General features: G+C 36.8%; 1 protein-coding gene across 2 annotated transcripts in view; it reads right to left on the bottom strand.

The window, feature by feature from the left end:
• Positions 1-16,001, bottom strand: part of SCAPER (S-phase cyclin A associated protein in the ER) — a 370,936-nt gene that overhangs the window by 338,719 nt on the left and 16,216 nt on the right. Inside the window, exons 1-3 of one of the 2 annotated variants that reach the window (XM_074296500.1) lie at positions 15,763-15,895; positions 12,152-12,269; positions 1,338-1,408 (exon numbers count right to left, since the gene is read on the bottom strand). Coding sequence is in view for 1 of the 2 variants with exons in the window: in XM_074296499.1 (XP_074152600.1) it covers positions 1,338-1,408; positions 12,152-12,269 (189 nt within the window). In the remaining variant the exon portion in view is untranslated. Of the gene's footprint in view, positions 1-1,337; positions 1,409-12,151; positions 12,270-15,762; positions 15,896-16,001 lie in introns of those variants that run through there. The other variant, XM_074296499.1, reaches the window with a different exon arrangement.

The raw sequence follows: 16,001 nt of genomic DNA on the forward strand, positions 1-16,001 counted from the left end.
AAAAATAAAAACCACATTATCCATTTCAAGTAGTAAGATAAACTTGTGTTCCAATACCCTAAAGTTGTTGGTTGTTCATTCAATCATGTCCAATTCTTCATGACCCTCTCAACCACAGCACCCCAGGCCCTTCTGTCTTCCACTATCTCTCAAAGTCTGTGGAAGATCATGTCTACTGTAGCCATGATACTCTCTGTCTATCTTTCTCTGCCATCCCCATTCCCAACATCAGGGTCTTTTCCAAGGGAGTCCCATTTTCTCATTATGTGGTCAATTTAAGTTTCAGCTTCATTATTTGACTTTCCAACGAATACAGTCTATTAGTTTCTTTAGATGTTGACTGATTTGATCTCCCTGCTGTCCAAGGAACTCTCAAAAGTCTTCTCTAGCACAACTTTGAAAGCACTGATTTTGATAATCTCAGCTTTCTTTATAGTCTAATTCTCACCACCATATATTGCTACTGGAAAAACCATAACTTTGACTATATGGACCTTTGTTGGCAAGATCATATATCTGCAGTTTAGTATGCTATCCAGATTTGCCAAAGCTTTCTTTCCAAAGAACAAGCATCTTTTAATTTCATAGCTGTAGTCGCTGACTGTGTACACTGGTCTTTGAGCCCCAAAATATAAAATATAACACAGATACAATTTTTTTGTTCCTGTTTTCCAGAATAGAATAAGTTGCCAAGATCTTAGGTTTTTCTGATATTAAACTTTAAATTAGTTTTTAACATTCTCCTATTTCACCCTCATCAAGATGCTTTTTAATTCCTCTTCAATCTCAGATATCTGAGTGGTAACCATCAGCATATTGTTGATATTTCTCCCAGAAATCTGAATTCTGGCTTTTGATTCATCTAGCCTGGTATTTTGCATGATGTATTTTTCATACAAGTTAAATAAACAAAGTAACAATATGCAACTATAAAATTAGGTTGAGATTACTGCCAGTTAATGTAATTTTTTGAACTATTAAAAGAGCTAATAATTAAACTACAATCAGAGGATATTACAGATGGAGAGGGTCTTAAATTCAGCTGCCTCAATCTGCACATGAAGAAACTGAGGACCCCGGAAGAAGTGACTTGCCTCATGTCATCACCAAAAAACTCAAATCTCAAAACTCCTATTCCAGGAGGCTTTTCAATTCACGACTGCTTTACTAAGAAAGCAATGAAAAAACTCACATATGTAGAATCAATAAACACAATGCATTACTTTATGAAGTATGCATAACTGAATTAAAATGCAAATATGTATGTAAAACAAATATACAATAATTAACATTAAGGAACTGGTGAAAGTCATATAGTAGAAATGTTTATATTGTACCTGTTTAGCAGTTTTGTGTGCGCCCTGAACCGTTCTCTTAGATTTTCCACCAGTTTGCCATTTAGACTTCCCTTCATAAAGCAAAAAAAAAAAAAAAAAAAAAAGGTTGTTACTTATATAGAAATAACTTCAATTCATTCATCCAGATAGTCTAAGACTTAAATTTCTTACTGTGTTCAGCACTAAAAAGATTTTTCTGCCACTTTTATTTGATATAGCATTAGAAATTCTACAAATCGAAATGAGAGAAAAAAATATTAGTACAAAGGATTATGGATTTCTCTTTGGCAACCTAATGAAAACTATGGACTCTTTTCTCAGAATAATAGTTTTAAAAAATAAAATACAGAGGAAGATATAAATTATATGAAATAAACTTATAAAAATATTTCAAAAAGAAATCCATGAATTAAGAATCCCTGCACTAGTGAAACTAACACTGGCAAAAAAGGCGCTAAAATATCATTATTACAAATTGCATAGTATATCTAAAAAATCCAGTCATCTTAAGAAAATAAATTATGGAGATAATGTTTTTAATAAAGGTACAAGATATAAGACTGATCCACAAAAAGTATTTGAATTCTAATTTACCAAAAGCAAAGATAAAAACTTATAAAAGATCATTTGTAAAAACAAACTATCAAATCTCTGGGAATTAGTTTACTATAAAAGCATATGGTAAATTAATATGTATTTACATATGGCATCTTATAAACTACAATGAACTACAAATAAAGAAAACAAGTAATTGGAGGCCCATTTATCAATCAAAAATGAGTGGGTTAATATAATTACATAGTTATAAAATACCAATTAAAATACCAAGAGTTGTCTTCAAACAATTAGATAAAAACATAGTAAAACTTACATGTAAAAACAAATAGATGAGAATATCAAGAGATAAGCTGAAAAAAATTAATTGTGGTCTTATACTCTTGGACTTTAAGATTTATTGCAGAGATAATTATTGTTGTTAATACATAGAAATTAGAAAGTACTTTAAAGTTTTCAAAGTGTTTTACATAATTCATCTTAAGAGTTTTTTTTTAATTTACAATTAGCAAAATCAACTTTCACACACAGCCACTCTCCCACCAACAGAAATAAAAACAAAACATCACAAATGTGTAAAACCATAACAAATTTCCACTTTAGTCAAATATATACATATATCCATCCATCCATCCTTGTGTGTGTATGTTTCATTCTGCACTGCCTCCTTCACCTCAAGATCAGGAGTTAGGCAGCACATTTCAAAAGTTCTCTGGAATGGTGGTTGCTCATTCTGACCAGATTCCATAGGTCTTCCAACGTCGTTTGTTTTTACAATAGACATGGTATACATAATATTAAAATTGAAACTTATTATAAATTCTTATTGGACTGAAAATTCCATTTTCTGGTTTTCATCATTTCACTTTGCATCAGTTCATATCTATGAACTGATTATGGTTTTCTATCATCTTTACTCACAAAACATATGCATTAATGACTTCATAAAGTTTAATTAAAAAGATTTAATACTTTTATTTTTTTCATGGATAGATAAGTATTTTAAAAGCAAAAGATTACAGATTTTCCTACTTATGCACTGAACAGATTGGCTAGCTAAGTATAAAGTCACCCATAAAAGATCACTGCTTTTGGTTGGGAGACCAAAGTGAAGAAAATGTGCATGCACAGTTCATCCTTTGTATCATATTTCATATATTATTGCTGTTGTTCAGTTACTTTAGTTGTGTCCAACTCTTCATGATTCTATTTGGGGACTGACATTTCCTTTTCCAGCTCATTTTTCAGATAAGGAAACTGAGGAAAATACAACTAAGTGACTTACCCAGGATCATAGAACTAGTAAAACATCTGAGGTCAAATTTGAAATATGGTCTTCCTAACTCCAGGCCTAGCACTCTATACTCTGAATCACTGAGCTGCCCTATATCAAATATTTCTTTATTTCAAAGTGACTGTGACTGACTTACAGAGGTTTTGTCTTGTTCGCATACTAGGTATATTAAAACTTCCAAGAAATCAACTTGTATGACAGCTGTGTAAATGGACAGAAAGAGATATATTCTAAGAACATTGTGGAACTAGAAAAGATAAATATATGGTAATGAAAGAGATGGGATAAATGAATGTGAGTAGAAGATGGTACCAAGATTGTGACTCAGGTTAACTGGAAAGTTGATGGTGTTCTTGAGAGAAGTAGAGCCAATTGGGTTGGGTGGGGCAGGAATGTGACATGTCCAAGGGACTTCCAATTTTAAATGTTCAACAGGTGACTGGTGATGAAAGAGCTTAGGAAAAGGACTAAGGTAACACAGAAGCTATTTGCAAACCTGTAACCTTATGGGAGAGAATGAGGCCAAGTGAGAGAAGGCAGAGAGTAAAGAGGTCCCAGGAGAGAGCCTTGGGGTTCAACCACAGCACATGAGGCGTGGATACTGGTGCAGCAAAAGAGACTAAGCAAAGTTATCAGACTGGTAAGAGGAGAAGCAAGAGAGAGCAGAGTTCTGGAAACCCAGAAAAGAGAGGATAGACAGCAGGGTCAGAAGCTGCTGAAGGGGTCAAAAAAGATGAGAATTAAAAATAAACTTAAGAGAAGGGCAACTAAAATGCACAATGGATAAAGCGCTAGCTCTGGAATCAGGTAGACTTGAGTTCAAATATGACTTCAGAAATTTAATGAGTGACACCCCACGGCAAGTCACTTAACCCTAATTGCCTCCCTTAACCCCCCCCCAAAAAAAAACAAGACTAAGAGTTTTGGTAATGAAGAGATCACTGTTAACCTTGACTGAAGCAAATGAGTTTAATGATAAAAGCCAAAAAGTCAGATTGCAGATTTAGAATGACTTCTAAATATATAAAACTTTTGGGTATACTAACTGGAATATTATATTGTTTCAATTTGGAATATATTCTCCCCTATGAGATCTAGAGATTGTTTGTTCCCAGCTCAAAATTGTTTGAGTATTTTTTTTCTCTAAAACATCCCTTTTCAGAAAAAGCTAAAGGCTCTTTCTATCCCTTTAATTAAATCAGAAAGAAAAAATTCTCTTTAACACCTATTAACCTTTTTTTGACAGTAGAAGATAAACTACTTGGGGTAGAGGGATCAAGTGACAAGAAAAGGTACTGGAATCCATGATAGGTTGTCAAAGAACAATAAATATTCTAACTCATATATTCTAAATATATTAATATTTTTTATATTTTTCTTCTGAACTTTAGCAATCACTCTTTAAGGGGTCCTTGTTTCGTTTTAATTTTAAATACATAAAAAGACTGCATCATGTGGGGTTTTTTTTTAAAGCCACATCCTTTACATATAGGCTCTCAAAGAACTCCAGATTTTTTAAAATTCTATTTTATTTTTCATCAATACTTACAACACAATAGCATTTCATCATATTTATTTGCTATAATGTGTTCAGCATTCCTCAAATTAAGGGCAGCCCCTTAGATTCTCATACTTTGCTACCTCAAAAAGAACTATAAATATTTTTTGTACATACTTAGGGCATGTTTTGCTTAGGACTGGTCATTCCCTTAATTTACTCTCCCTCTAATTCCCCCTTCTAACCCTTTCCTCTCCAGGTTTCTGATTGAATGAAATATATTTCTGCAATCAGTTGTGTGTGCATGTCCTTGCCTCTTCAAACAATTCAGATAAAAGTGAAGGTTCAAAAAATAAAGTGAGCCACTTTCCCTCAACCCATCCTCAATTGCCTATATGTCTACTTGTTCACCCTGATTTTCTCTTTTTTTCTTCCCTTTCCTCCTCCAGTTTATTCCTTTTCCTATCCCATTTCATTATTCTTTTTTTTTTCTTAAATTATCAAAACAACCACATAAAGCATTCAAATTTTAGACTCCCTCTATGATTCTGATGATAAAGCTCAAGAGGGTATACACATATCTTTACTCCACATTAGAATAAAAAGTTTCTGCTACGCTTAGTCCTTTATCTTTATTCATTTCTATCTAATTTTTTTTTTCTGTTTCTCAACTCCTATGTTTGAAGTTCAAAGTTTCTACACAGCTCTGACCTTTTCACCAGGAATATTTAAAAGTACTATTTCATCAAGGATCTATGTTTCCCTCTGAATGATAATACTCAGTCTTGCTGGGTTGGCTGTTCATTTCCGTTCTTGAAAAACAACAAAATGGAATCACTATGTTGGGGTTCAACTGTGTCTAACCAGTACAATACAAACTTGGAAGGTTCTAATACAAGTCAGGCACAAATAATTCATATGAACGTTTGGAGTGCAAATGTCTCTAAATCAGCACATCTCACAGTTTGTTTGTTTTTTTGAGGTATTGAAATTCTGCTTTGCTCATAGAGCGGAGTGCCTTCTTTGATGTGAGCACACCATGCTGAGTGGTCCTGTGCCAGTGTCTCCCATGTCTCCCAATCAATGACAAAGTTCTTCAGAGAGATCTTGAGAGTGTCTTTGTATTTTTTCTTCTGACCTCCATGTGAGCACTTGCCTTGTATGAGTTCTCTTTAAAACAGTCTTTTAAGAAAATGACCATTTGATATTCAAACAAAGCAGGCAGCCCATCAGAGTACAGTTGCACTCTCTGCGGTAGAATATGAATGCTTGGCACTTCAGCTAGAGAGCCTTGTCTTGCCAGGTGATCTTCAGAATCTTCCTAAGACAATTCAAATGGAAGCAATTTCAGTTTCTTTGCATGGCTGGAACACTGTCCAGGTTTCAGAGACAAACAACAATGAGGTCAGCCCTATGGCACTGTAGCCCTTCAGTTTTGATAGGCAGCCTAATACCTCTTCTTCTCCCCCAATTTGCTTTTGAATCTTCCCAAATACTGAGCTATCTCTTGCAAAGCATGCATCATCCCCACTATCTGTGTGGACATCACTAGAAAATATACTGCCAAGGTAAGTGAACTTATCCACAGCATTCAAAATGTCTCCATTTGCTGTAACCAATGGTTCCATGAATGAATAGTATATTGCTGGGCTGGTAGAGAACCTCTATTTTCCTGGTGCTAATTGTTAGACCAAAATGAGCACAAACTGCAGAGAAATGATCATTACTTTATTGTATCTCAATTTCGGAGGCTCTATTAAGTGCACAATCATCTGTGAAAAAAGCCATGAACCAATTCTCCCTCCTCTTTAGTCTTAGCTTATATTATTTTCAAGTTAAATAATGGGGTTTAAGGATTTGACAAATAGTACCTCTGATAGGAGGACTGCTGAGTCCTTTTCAGGGTTGATTTTTGCCTTTGTTGTCCTTTCTGGGTAATTCTTGGCTATAAGCCCATATTGTTGCCTTCAGAAATATAGTATTCCAAGCTCCCTGTTACTAAAAGGTGGTGGTTCCTAATCTTGTGTCTGTGAAGTTTCAATATACTAAATCTTTCTTTCTGGTTCTTTTCATATATGTTTTCTTTGACCTGGGAGCTTTGAATTTGAATTATAATAATGGCCTAAGGAACTTTCATTTTGTAGTTTCTTTCAAGATGAAACAGGGGAATTCTTTTTCTAGTACCTTTTGCTGGTTCATCAACCATATTACATCTCTTGACTGTGGGTGTTCCCTAAAGTTCTATCCTAGATCCATTTCTCTATTTCCTCTACATTCTCTCTCATCAGCTCCCATGGATTTAACTCTGGTATGTCTATATGTGGAAACCCAATTTCTTGGTCCTCTATCACCAATTGCTTATTGAACAATTCTAACAGGATGTCCCTGACATACCTTAAATTCAGTATGTCCAAAACTGAAATAATAATCTTTCCCACTAATCCTTCCCATCTTCCTAATTTCCATCAGAGAAACCACTATTTTTCCTGGCTTCCAGGCACATAACCCTGACATTATCCCGAACTTCTCATTTTTTTCTTCAATTCCCATATCTAATCAGTTACTATTTCTACACAATATTTCTCACACCCCACTTTCTTTCTTCTACTACCACCGCAGATCAGGTCCTCATCAGCTCTCATTTGGAGTCTCTCTAATATAGTCAATTCCAGAGTGCTAACAACAATATCTTCCCTAAACAAAGACAAGACCACACAAATGTCCTAGGGCAGTTGGGAGTTTTCAGTGGATGGAGTGCTGGCCTTGGAGAAAAGAAAACCTGAGTTCATACTTGGACTCTTACACTGACTAGCTATATGACTAGCAAATCACTTTATTTCCCTATACTTCAATGTCCTCATGATCAAAATGGCATGCTAAGAGTACCTAATGTAAGGAATAAAGGAGATAATGTATATAAAGCACTTTGCAGCCTTCAGATGCTATATAAATTGTTTCTTTTATTATTATTACTCAATCAACTCTACAGTTACTTCTTATTGCCTCTAAATAAAACAGAACCTCTTTTAAATTCATCAACAAACATTAATTAAATGATCAGTGTATTAAGATAAAAGAAAGGCAAAAACAGTCCCTGCCCTTAAGGAACTCACACTACAATGGAAGAGATATCATTCAAACAACTACATAGAAATGAAATGTACTACAATGGAAAAAATGAAATATACCTACCCTCGAAAAGTTTACATTGTATAGACAATATATAGGCCAAAGCAAAATTAAATTATATACAAATAAAGGTAATTTAAGAACAAAGTCTTAAGGTGGATGGAGGATTGTCAAAAAAGGCAGATGGTCAATAACAGCGTTTAATATGAGCCTTGAAGGTAAACTAAGAATTCTCAATGGCAGGTCTAAGGATGAGTACATTTTAGGTATAATGGGACAACCTATCTAAGACATGGGAATGAAAGAAGAAATTTCATGTGTGAGAAATCAAATAAATTAATTCAACAAACATTTATTAAGACCTACTATGTGCCAAGTACTATGCTAAGTGCTAAGGAAATAAAAAGCCAGTATAATGGAAGGGGACTGATATCTAATAAAGTTGCCAAGGTCAGTTGGAGTCAGGCTATCAAAGCACTTGAATACCAAACAAAGCAATAGGTATTTGATTCTAGAAGTAACAGGAAGTCACTGGAATTAACAGAGGAATGAAGTGGTCAGACTTATACTTGAGGAATATCACTTGAAGAAGAGTGAGGAGTATGGTTGGGGTAAGCCATGAAACAGGGAAATGAAGGAGGAAGCTAATGCAATAGTACAGGTAAGAAGTACTGAGGGTCTGAACTAGGGTGATGGCCATGTGAATGGAGAGAGGGGGATGGATATGAGAGGGGTGATGGACAAAAAAAAATCAACCAAACGAATGGCTTAGGTACTGGAAGTGAGAAAGAGTGAGCAGTCAGAGATGACTCCAAGATTGCCAACCTGGATGATGAGAAGAGATATGATGTCCTTGACAAACACTGTCTTGTTTGGAAGAGGTGAAGTCTGTGTTGGAAAGGTTGAGCTTTAGATGTCTGTGCACCACCCAAATCAAAGCAACCATTAGGCAGGTGTGGGTGTGCTGGAGCCATCTCTGGAGGGCTTGCCCATTATTAAATGATTACTATGAACATTGGAAATGGACAACTGCTCCACAGCACGTCCTGACGTTTTGTTTTTGAGCTTAATAAAAAAAGTGCTAATAATGCAGATTAAATTTAAAAGTGTGTTGGTAGACCATTTCCTCTTCTAGATAGCCTGGTTGTTAAACACATACCAATATATCTTTTTACTATCCCACAAAGACTTCGTGCCTTCAGCAAGGGGGAAATGGAATGGTCAGAGATCGAAGTCCTCACCAGACAAGAAATCTATACATAAGACACCTTAAGGTGTACAAAGTACTTTGATTCCATCATCTGGTCCAAGTCTCACAACACCTCTGCCAGTAGGCACTGGGTGACACAGTTGGGGCTTGGAAAAGCCTGCTGCCATATCTATCAGCACCAGAGACTACAGAACATGATGGAAGGGCCTAGGACAGGGCCTTGGGCATATTCACCCTCCGAGGAGAGCATGGAGGAAAACACTAGATTTGGAGACAAAGGACCTGTCTTCAAATCCCAGCTCCACCACCTACTTCCTGTGTAATCTTGGACAAGTCATCTAACCTCTGTGCCTCGATTACTACAAAAGGAAAGAGCTGCAGTTAGTCTAGTCACCTCTAAAGTCATTTCTAGTTCTAAATCCATAATTCTAGGATCTAATCATCCAGCAAAGGAGACTGAAAAGCAACTGAACATGTAGGAAAAGAATGAACAAATGAATAAAAAAAAAGAAAACATACTCACTGCATGATTGCCAAGTGTTAAGCACAGTGCTAAGCCCTGGGGACAAAAATGGTAGAAGCAAGCCAATTCCTGCTCCCCAGGAGCTCCCACTCTTACTGAAGAAGACAAGACACAGGAGAGATGGCAGCTCCAAGGAGTCTGACAAGACCCAGGAATGAATCCCCAGAAGAATGGCAGTCCTGAAAGCTCTGGAGATTACAGCAGCAGGGCTGAAGGCTAACAGGGTAAATGAATAATAACAACACTGGCTGGCATTTATATAGCACCTACTGTGTGCCAGCACTCTGCTAACATTACCTCATTCAATCCTCATAACAGTCAATTTCACAGATGCCTCCATGTCTCTCCCATCTTCCAGACCCATCCCTTTTGGGTCTTAGTAGTCTCCTTTGGGGAGTGCTCTGGATCATCAGCCATACCCCTCTCCTGAACTAAAGACTTCCAAAAGAATCTGTCCTGGGCTGCCCTGAGCTGTCTCGTCTCTCTCCCTCCCTCAAATTTCCCTTACTTCATTAGCTCACAGGACCTAAAAAGCAGATGCTCTTTAATACCCAGACCTAAGCATCTACTCCTGAATTCTAGTTCTGGATTACCAGACACCCACAGGACACCTCAAACTAAACATGTCTGTCCCCTCAACTTGACTCACCCTCATTTCTCTGCTCAGCCAACTTAACTACTCACTCTTTCCTGCTCCCACCACAATGCACACTCCATCAGTTGCCAAATCTTCCACATTGATCCCCTTTTCCCTTCTCCCACAGCTACCACTCTATCTGAATCCTCTTGCCTGAACTACTGAAATGTAATTGGCGTCCCTGCCTTTCCAAGTTTTGTTTACCCTCAATCCATCCTCATTCGATCTTGCTCCTACATTACTCCAGTGATTAAAAGTGAGGGATAGGGGATCAGAGAATAGGAATCTAAAGAGGTATCTTAGCTTTCAGACAATTGGGGAATGATTGAACAAACTAAGGCTTGCACTATACTGTAGAAACTACAAAAGAATGCAAAATGTGACACAAATGTAAGAAATGATCTCAGAGAATCCTGAATATTATGAACTAATAGAGAGTGAAGTGAGCAGAATCAGATCAATTTTTCATAAGAACTACATTGTCAAAAACAACTTTGAAACATTTAAGAACTCTGATGAAAGAATGGCCAACCATGTATTCCAGAGACACATCTGCTAATAGACAGAGGAGGGACACAAGACAACGAGACATACATTTCTGGGCACAGCCACTATTTAGCTTCATTTTGTTAGGCTATGCTAGTTTGTTACAATCTAGGTTTTCCCTCTTCCTTTCTTTTGGAGAGAGGAGAGGGAAGGGCTTTTTAAGTGGGTTTAACAATAGTGATATCAGAAAAAAGGGGGAGGGAGGCATGATAGCATTTTTTTAAATGCAGAGAAGAAAACAATTGAAAACTGTCAAGAACAGTTTTGAAAATAACATGTATAAATTATAGAGATATAAAATTTTCTTTTTCTTTTTTTTTAGATGACTAATTTTTTAAAATTAATTTTATAATTATAATTTTTTGATATTACATATGCATGAATAATTTTTTTTACATTATCCCTTGTATTCCTTTTTCCAAATTTTCTCCTCCCATCCTCTACTCCCTCCCCTAGATGACAGGCAATCCCATACATGATATAAAATTTTCTAAAGAAAATAATGTTACACAGAGATTCATAATTCCATACAGAACTCTCACTTTTTGTCTTCAGTTATGTATATGGAAATGCTCCTTTTTGATGTTTTAAGTTCAGGATAAAAAATAAAACTAATTTTTAAAAATGAATATTCCAAGAAAACAAAGAACAATCTGTCCCAAAGATGAGAAATGGACGATAACTCTGTCCAGTATTCTGCAGAAGTGAGAGTGGACCACAGGTGTGGAACACTGCATACAGTTATATTTTTTAATGTAATGATTGATTTTGCTGGCTTTTTTCTCTTCTTCCTCCTTTTTAAAAAAGTAATTCTTTACTATAAGGGATGGCTCCCTGGGGAAGAGGAATAAAGAGGGAAATCTAGTTGATATTTAAAAAATCAATAAAAATGAATAGTAACTCCTAATGCATCCCTATTCACTCTAGGGTCAAGTACACAAGCCACTGCTTGGCCTTCCTGGTTACCTTTCTGGCCTTATTCTGGGTGCCTCCTTCCTCTATGCGCATCCTTTGGACCAGTCACAATCAACTTCCTTGTGCATCTTCACAAACAGACTAGGTCCAACCTCAGTAACTCTGCTGTATCTTATGCCTAGAATGCACTTCCTCCTTCCTTCTCCAAGGATTCCTGGTTTTCTTCAGAGCTCCATGACAGAAGCACCTTGAACAGGAACTCTCTGCAGATTCTTGATCCTGCCACAATGTCTAGTATATCTATGTACTCTGTAGCACACGCCCACCCTATCCTGCCCCACAGGTGGGAGAGTGGGACGAGGAATTCCTTGAAAGCAGGGTCTTGGTATCCCCAGAGCCTGACACTAAGCAGGATTGCAGCAGTGCTTTGACTGACTGATTGCTAGAGAATTAAAAAGTCATTTCCAATGTACATTTTTAAAATTAGCCTTTTTGTCTGATACCTACCATCATCATCTTTGTTTTCCAGGGGGACGCTCCAGGCGATCAGATTTCTTGCTGTGCGACCTTCTTCTGCAACAATTCTCCTCACTTTGTCATGGCTATTGGAACGCTGGAAAGAAGCCTAGACACAGGAAGAAACGATTGGCTTACTTCAGGTCAGTACAGGCAGGCATCTAACAGTCTACATGTGTTCTCAAAAAAGAGACCATAATACCTTCCTGAGAAACCAGCAGAAATCAAGAAACAGTTTCTAACGTCTGCCCTCCTGCTAATGAGCTACACATTCTGCAAAATGCTGCAACCCCTTCAAATGCACCTTGTCCCAGTTTTAAGATTTTAAGCTAATTTAAAGTTTAGTTATATGTTTTTTTAAAGAAATGTTGTTTTATTACTTTACAAGAATACACAAACAAATGTTGTCAAATGGGAAAAGATTCATCCCAACTCATTTAAGGAACAATTGTATGTAAACATCATGAAGACAAGAATTGTTTTTCATTTTGTTGCTCTCTTCTTGGTATGTAGGGCCTTGCACATAATAAATACTTGAATGAATTTGAGTAAATATACTCTTTAATAGTATTAAGCTAATTACCTTTTTCCATGTAAAAAATAAGTGCTACTTAAAAGGAAGCTTTTCAATATATTAAGTATTTCCCCTATAATCTTACTCAGATTTTTTTTTGTCCTTACTAATGGCTATTTTGTCCTAGGAGGATGTCCAAAAGTCTCAGATTACAATTAACTAACAAGATTTATATAGTTTTATTAAACTTTAGCAATTTAAAACTTCTGCAGACTTTTGGAATACTTTGTACTAATATCAACTTGGAAGACTCAGATGACAAATTCTAAGGGGGTTGCTTGCCTAAGGTACTAAAAGGTTAGTTAAATGATGTGTCCAAGATGAGAGGTGTGATTTGCAACCCAGTTTTCCTGAATCAAAATCCAGCACAATCCATTACTGTGTATACAGAGTAAACAGAGATAGTGTGTGTGTATGTGTGTATGTATGTATATATACACACACACATAATTAGTGAGATAATTAATGATTAATTGTCTTAACATTATGATAGATTAATCATAAGATTTAAAATAGAAAAGAACTTTAGAGATCACTCAATCAATTTTACAGATGGATTACAATCAAATGTACAGATGGAAACTGAGGCCTGGAGAAATTAAGTGACTAGACCAAAGTCATGGCAAAATCAATATCTGAACCCATAAACTGACTCAAAATGATTAATAAAAGCTGAAAAAAAAAACCAGAGGATTTATCTCTTTCTTCTGAACATGCATTTTTATTATACAGTTTACAACTGATTGAAAAGTATCATAGAATCTTTTTCCATATTGAACACAGTGTACATATTAAAATAATTAGAACTTAGGCTTCCAGAGATAAGATTACCTGACTTTACAAAGCAGATGTGTCCCTGAAAACTTACATGTTAAAAGGAAGCATTTTAAAAACAGAAGGGGAAAATTGTTAAGACTTTTCCATGAATTTTTTTTTCTTTTTTTTTTTTTGGCAAACTGAAGAACATTTTTGTAACAGAAATAATTATCCATCCTCTCATCCAGATTTTGTGGTTCAGATCTCCATTTCCATTTTCTCAAAGCAAATCACACAAAAAAATTTATAAACAGAATAAATTGGCCATAATCAATCAAGCCACCAGAATTAAGGGGGACTGACAAAGGTTTCTTGCAGAATGGGAAACTCAGTAGTTAGTGCATTTTAAGCAGGAAAGAAATACCAAGAACTCATTGTCACCAGATGCACAGAGCACATAAGGCTGGGGCAAGGGGAGGTGAGGTTTAAAAAAGGCTGTAAAGATTGAGGGGGAGATTGTTGGGAAGGACTTGAACCGTGAAACAGAGAAAGGAAAGGAACTGAAAGCACCTATCATAGACAGCTTGTTCAAAAAGTTTAGCCACAAACAGAAGGAAAGATGGGATAACAGCTAATGGGGATAGGTAGATCAAGAGAGCTTTTTTAAGGCTGGAATAGACAAGGACATGTTTGTAGGCAGTAGAGTCAAGTAGCCAGTAGGCAAGAAGGGAATAAAAATAAGTGAGAGAAAAGATGAGATGGAATGGGATCACCTGAGCAGGGTCATAGGAGGAAATAGTGCCAGAAAGCATCTGAGCAATATCAGAGAAGGGAAAAGAAATAAGTGACCAATGTTTTTCAATAAAATATGAAGCCAGCTTCTTAGCTGAGGTGAGGAGAGAATCTGAAGGAAAACTTTGAAAAGTGATTTTTAAAAACATTTCTTAGTAGACATTGCAGTGAGTAGCATAGTGAGCTTAGGAAGATGTAAAAAAGAATGCATTTGATGTTGTAAAGGACCAATTAAGATGATATAACTTGGAGGGGAACCAGTAACCACACTTTGATGATTTTCTCTAGTTTTGTTCAACAACCCACATAGAGGAATGAAAGTGATAATGAAGACAACCCAAGGCTGAAGCTTATAGATCAAGATTTGTGATGTGATAAGGAATCCAGGGATGTAAGAGAACAGGAAAATGTTGAATAGAACTGGTTTTCCAATGGGACAAGATGGAGGAGTGGGGAGTACAAGATGAAGACCCAGGAAAGAAATGAGTAGGGACAAAGAACAAGATCTGGGATTGCAAGGCAGAGGGAAAGTTGGAATAGCAAGAGATTAATGCTACTATTCAGTCATTTCAGTGATATCCAAATCTTCTACTCTTCCCTTAAAGGCAGGAACCTGGTACAAGAGGGAATGGCAGTTCTCCCATCCCTCCCTCCTTAGTGGTCTCATTTAGCTCAGTGCATTTTCTACTCTTCAATGTACTTATATCCATTTGGGGTTTTCTCCACAAAGATACTGGAGCAGTTTACTATTTCCTTCTCCACTGCATTTTACAGATGAGGAAACTAAGGAAATGAAGCGACTTGCCCAGCTAGTTAAGCATTAGAGGCTGGATGAACTCAGGTCTTCCTGACTTAGGCCCAGCACTCTATCCATTGTGTCATCTAGCTACCCCTGCAGTAGAGTGGGATAAAGACATGCATGGGGATAGGCTATATGTGGCTAACAGCAAGATCAAAGCCATGACCATCTTTGTGTATGGCTAAAATGGGATGGAGGAATAGCTAATATGAAGTAAGTAAACTAAGAAACTTGATTGTTTAGAGAATTATCTATATGTATAAATCTCCTATGTAAAGGCAAGAGTTGGGGGGGGGAGAGAGAAACTGTGAGAGAAAGAGAGAGAGAGACAAAGAGAGTGAAAGAGCCAGAGATAAGAAAGAGCCAGACAAAGAGACAGAGACAGAGACAGGGAGAGAAAAGGCCTTGTCTCTGCTGTATTCACTTCGAGGCTTTTGTTTGTTGTCTGTTTGGGGTTGGGAGTTACAGAGTGCCTAGTGGAACGTCAGAAGCAGAGGGAGCCACACAGTACTGTACAGTAATGTTATTAAAGGTGGGTTTTGGGGGGAATGTGGAATTATTTCTGAATTCTTTACAATTACTTAAAACAAGAACTGTCTGCATTTTAAAAGTCCCCAGGCCTCTCTTAGGCAGCTCAGGCCAGGGGAGAAGTGCTTAGAGCAGAAGGAATGCAATTATTACCTTTGCCCCAAAACACGACAAAAGGCTAGAGCTCCAAAGCCTTTCTTCTCTTCCCTGGAACTTGAAGCTTCTAGTCCTCAGTGCAAGCTCATTTTTCTTCTTCCCTTGGGAAGCAGGTGACTGGACAGATGACCTAAAACGATGGAATGGCATTTTCTACCCTTCCCTTAAAGGCAGGAACCTGGTGCAAAAGAGAATGGCAGTTCTCCTATCCCTCCTTCCTTAGTGTTCTTATTTAG

This window comes from Sminthopsis crassicaudata, chromosome 2 (genome assembly GCF_048593235.1).
Source record: "Sminthopsis crassicaudata isolate SCR6 chromosome 2, ASM4859323v1, whole genome shotgun sequence".
Lineage (NCBI taxonomy): Eukaryota > Metazoa > Chordata > Mammalia > Dasyuromorphia > Dasyuridae > Sminthopsis > Sminthopsis crassicaudata.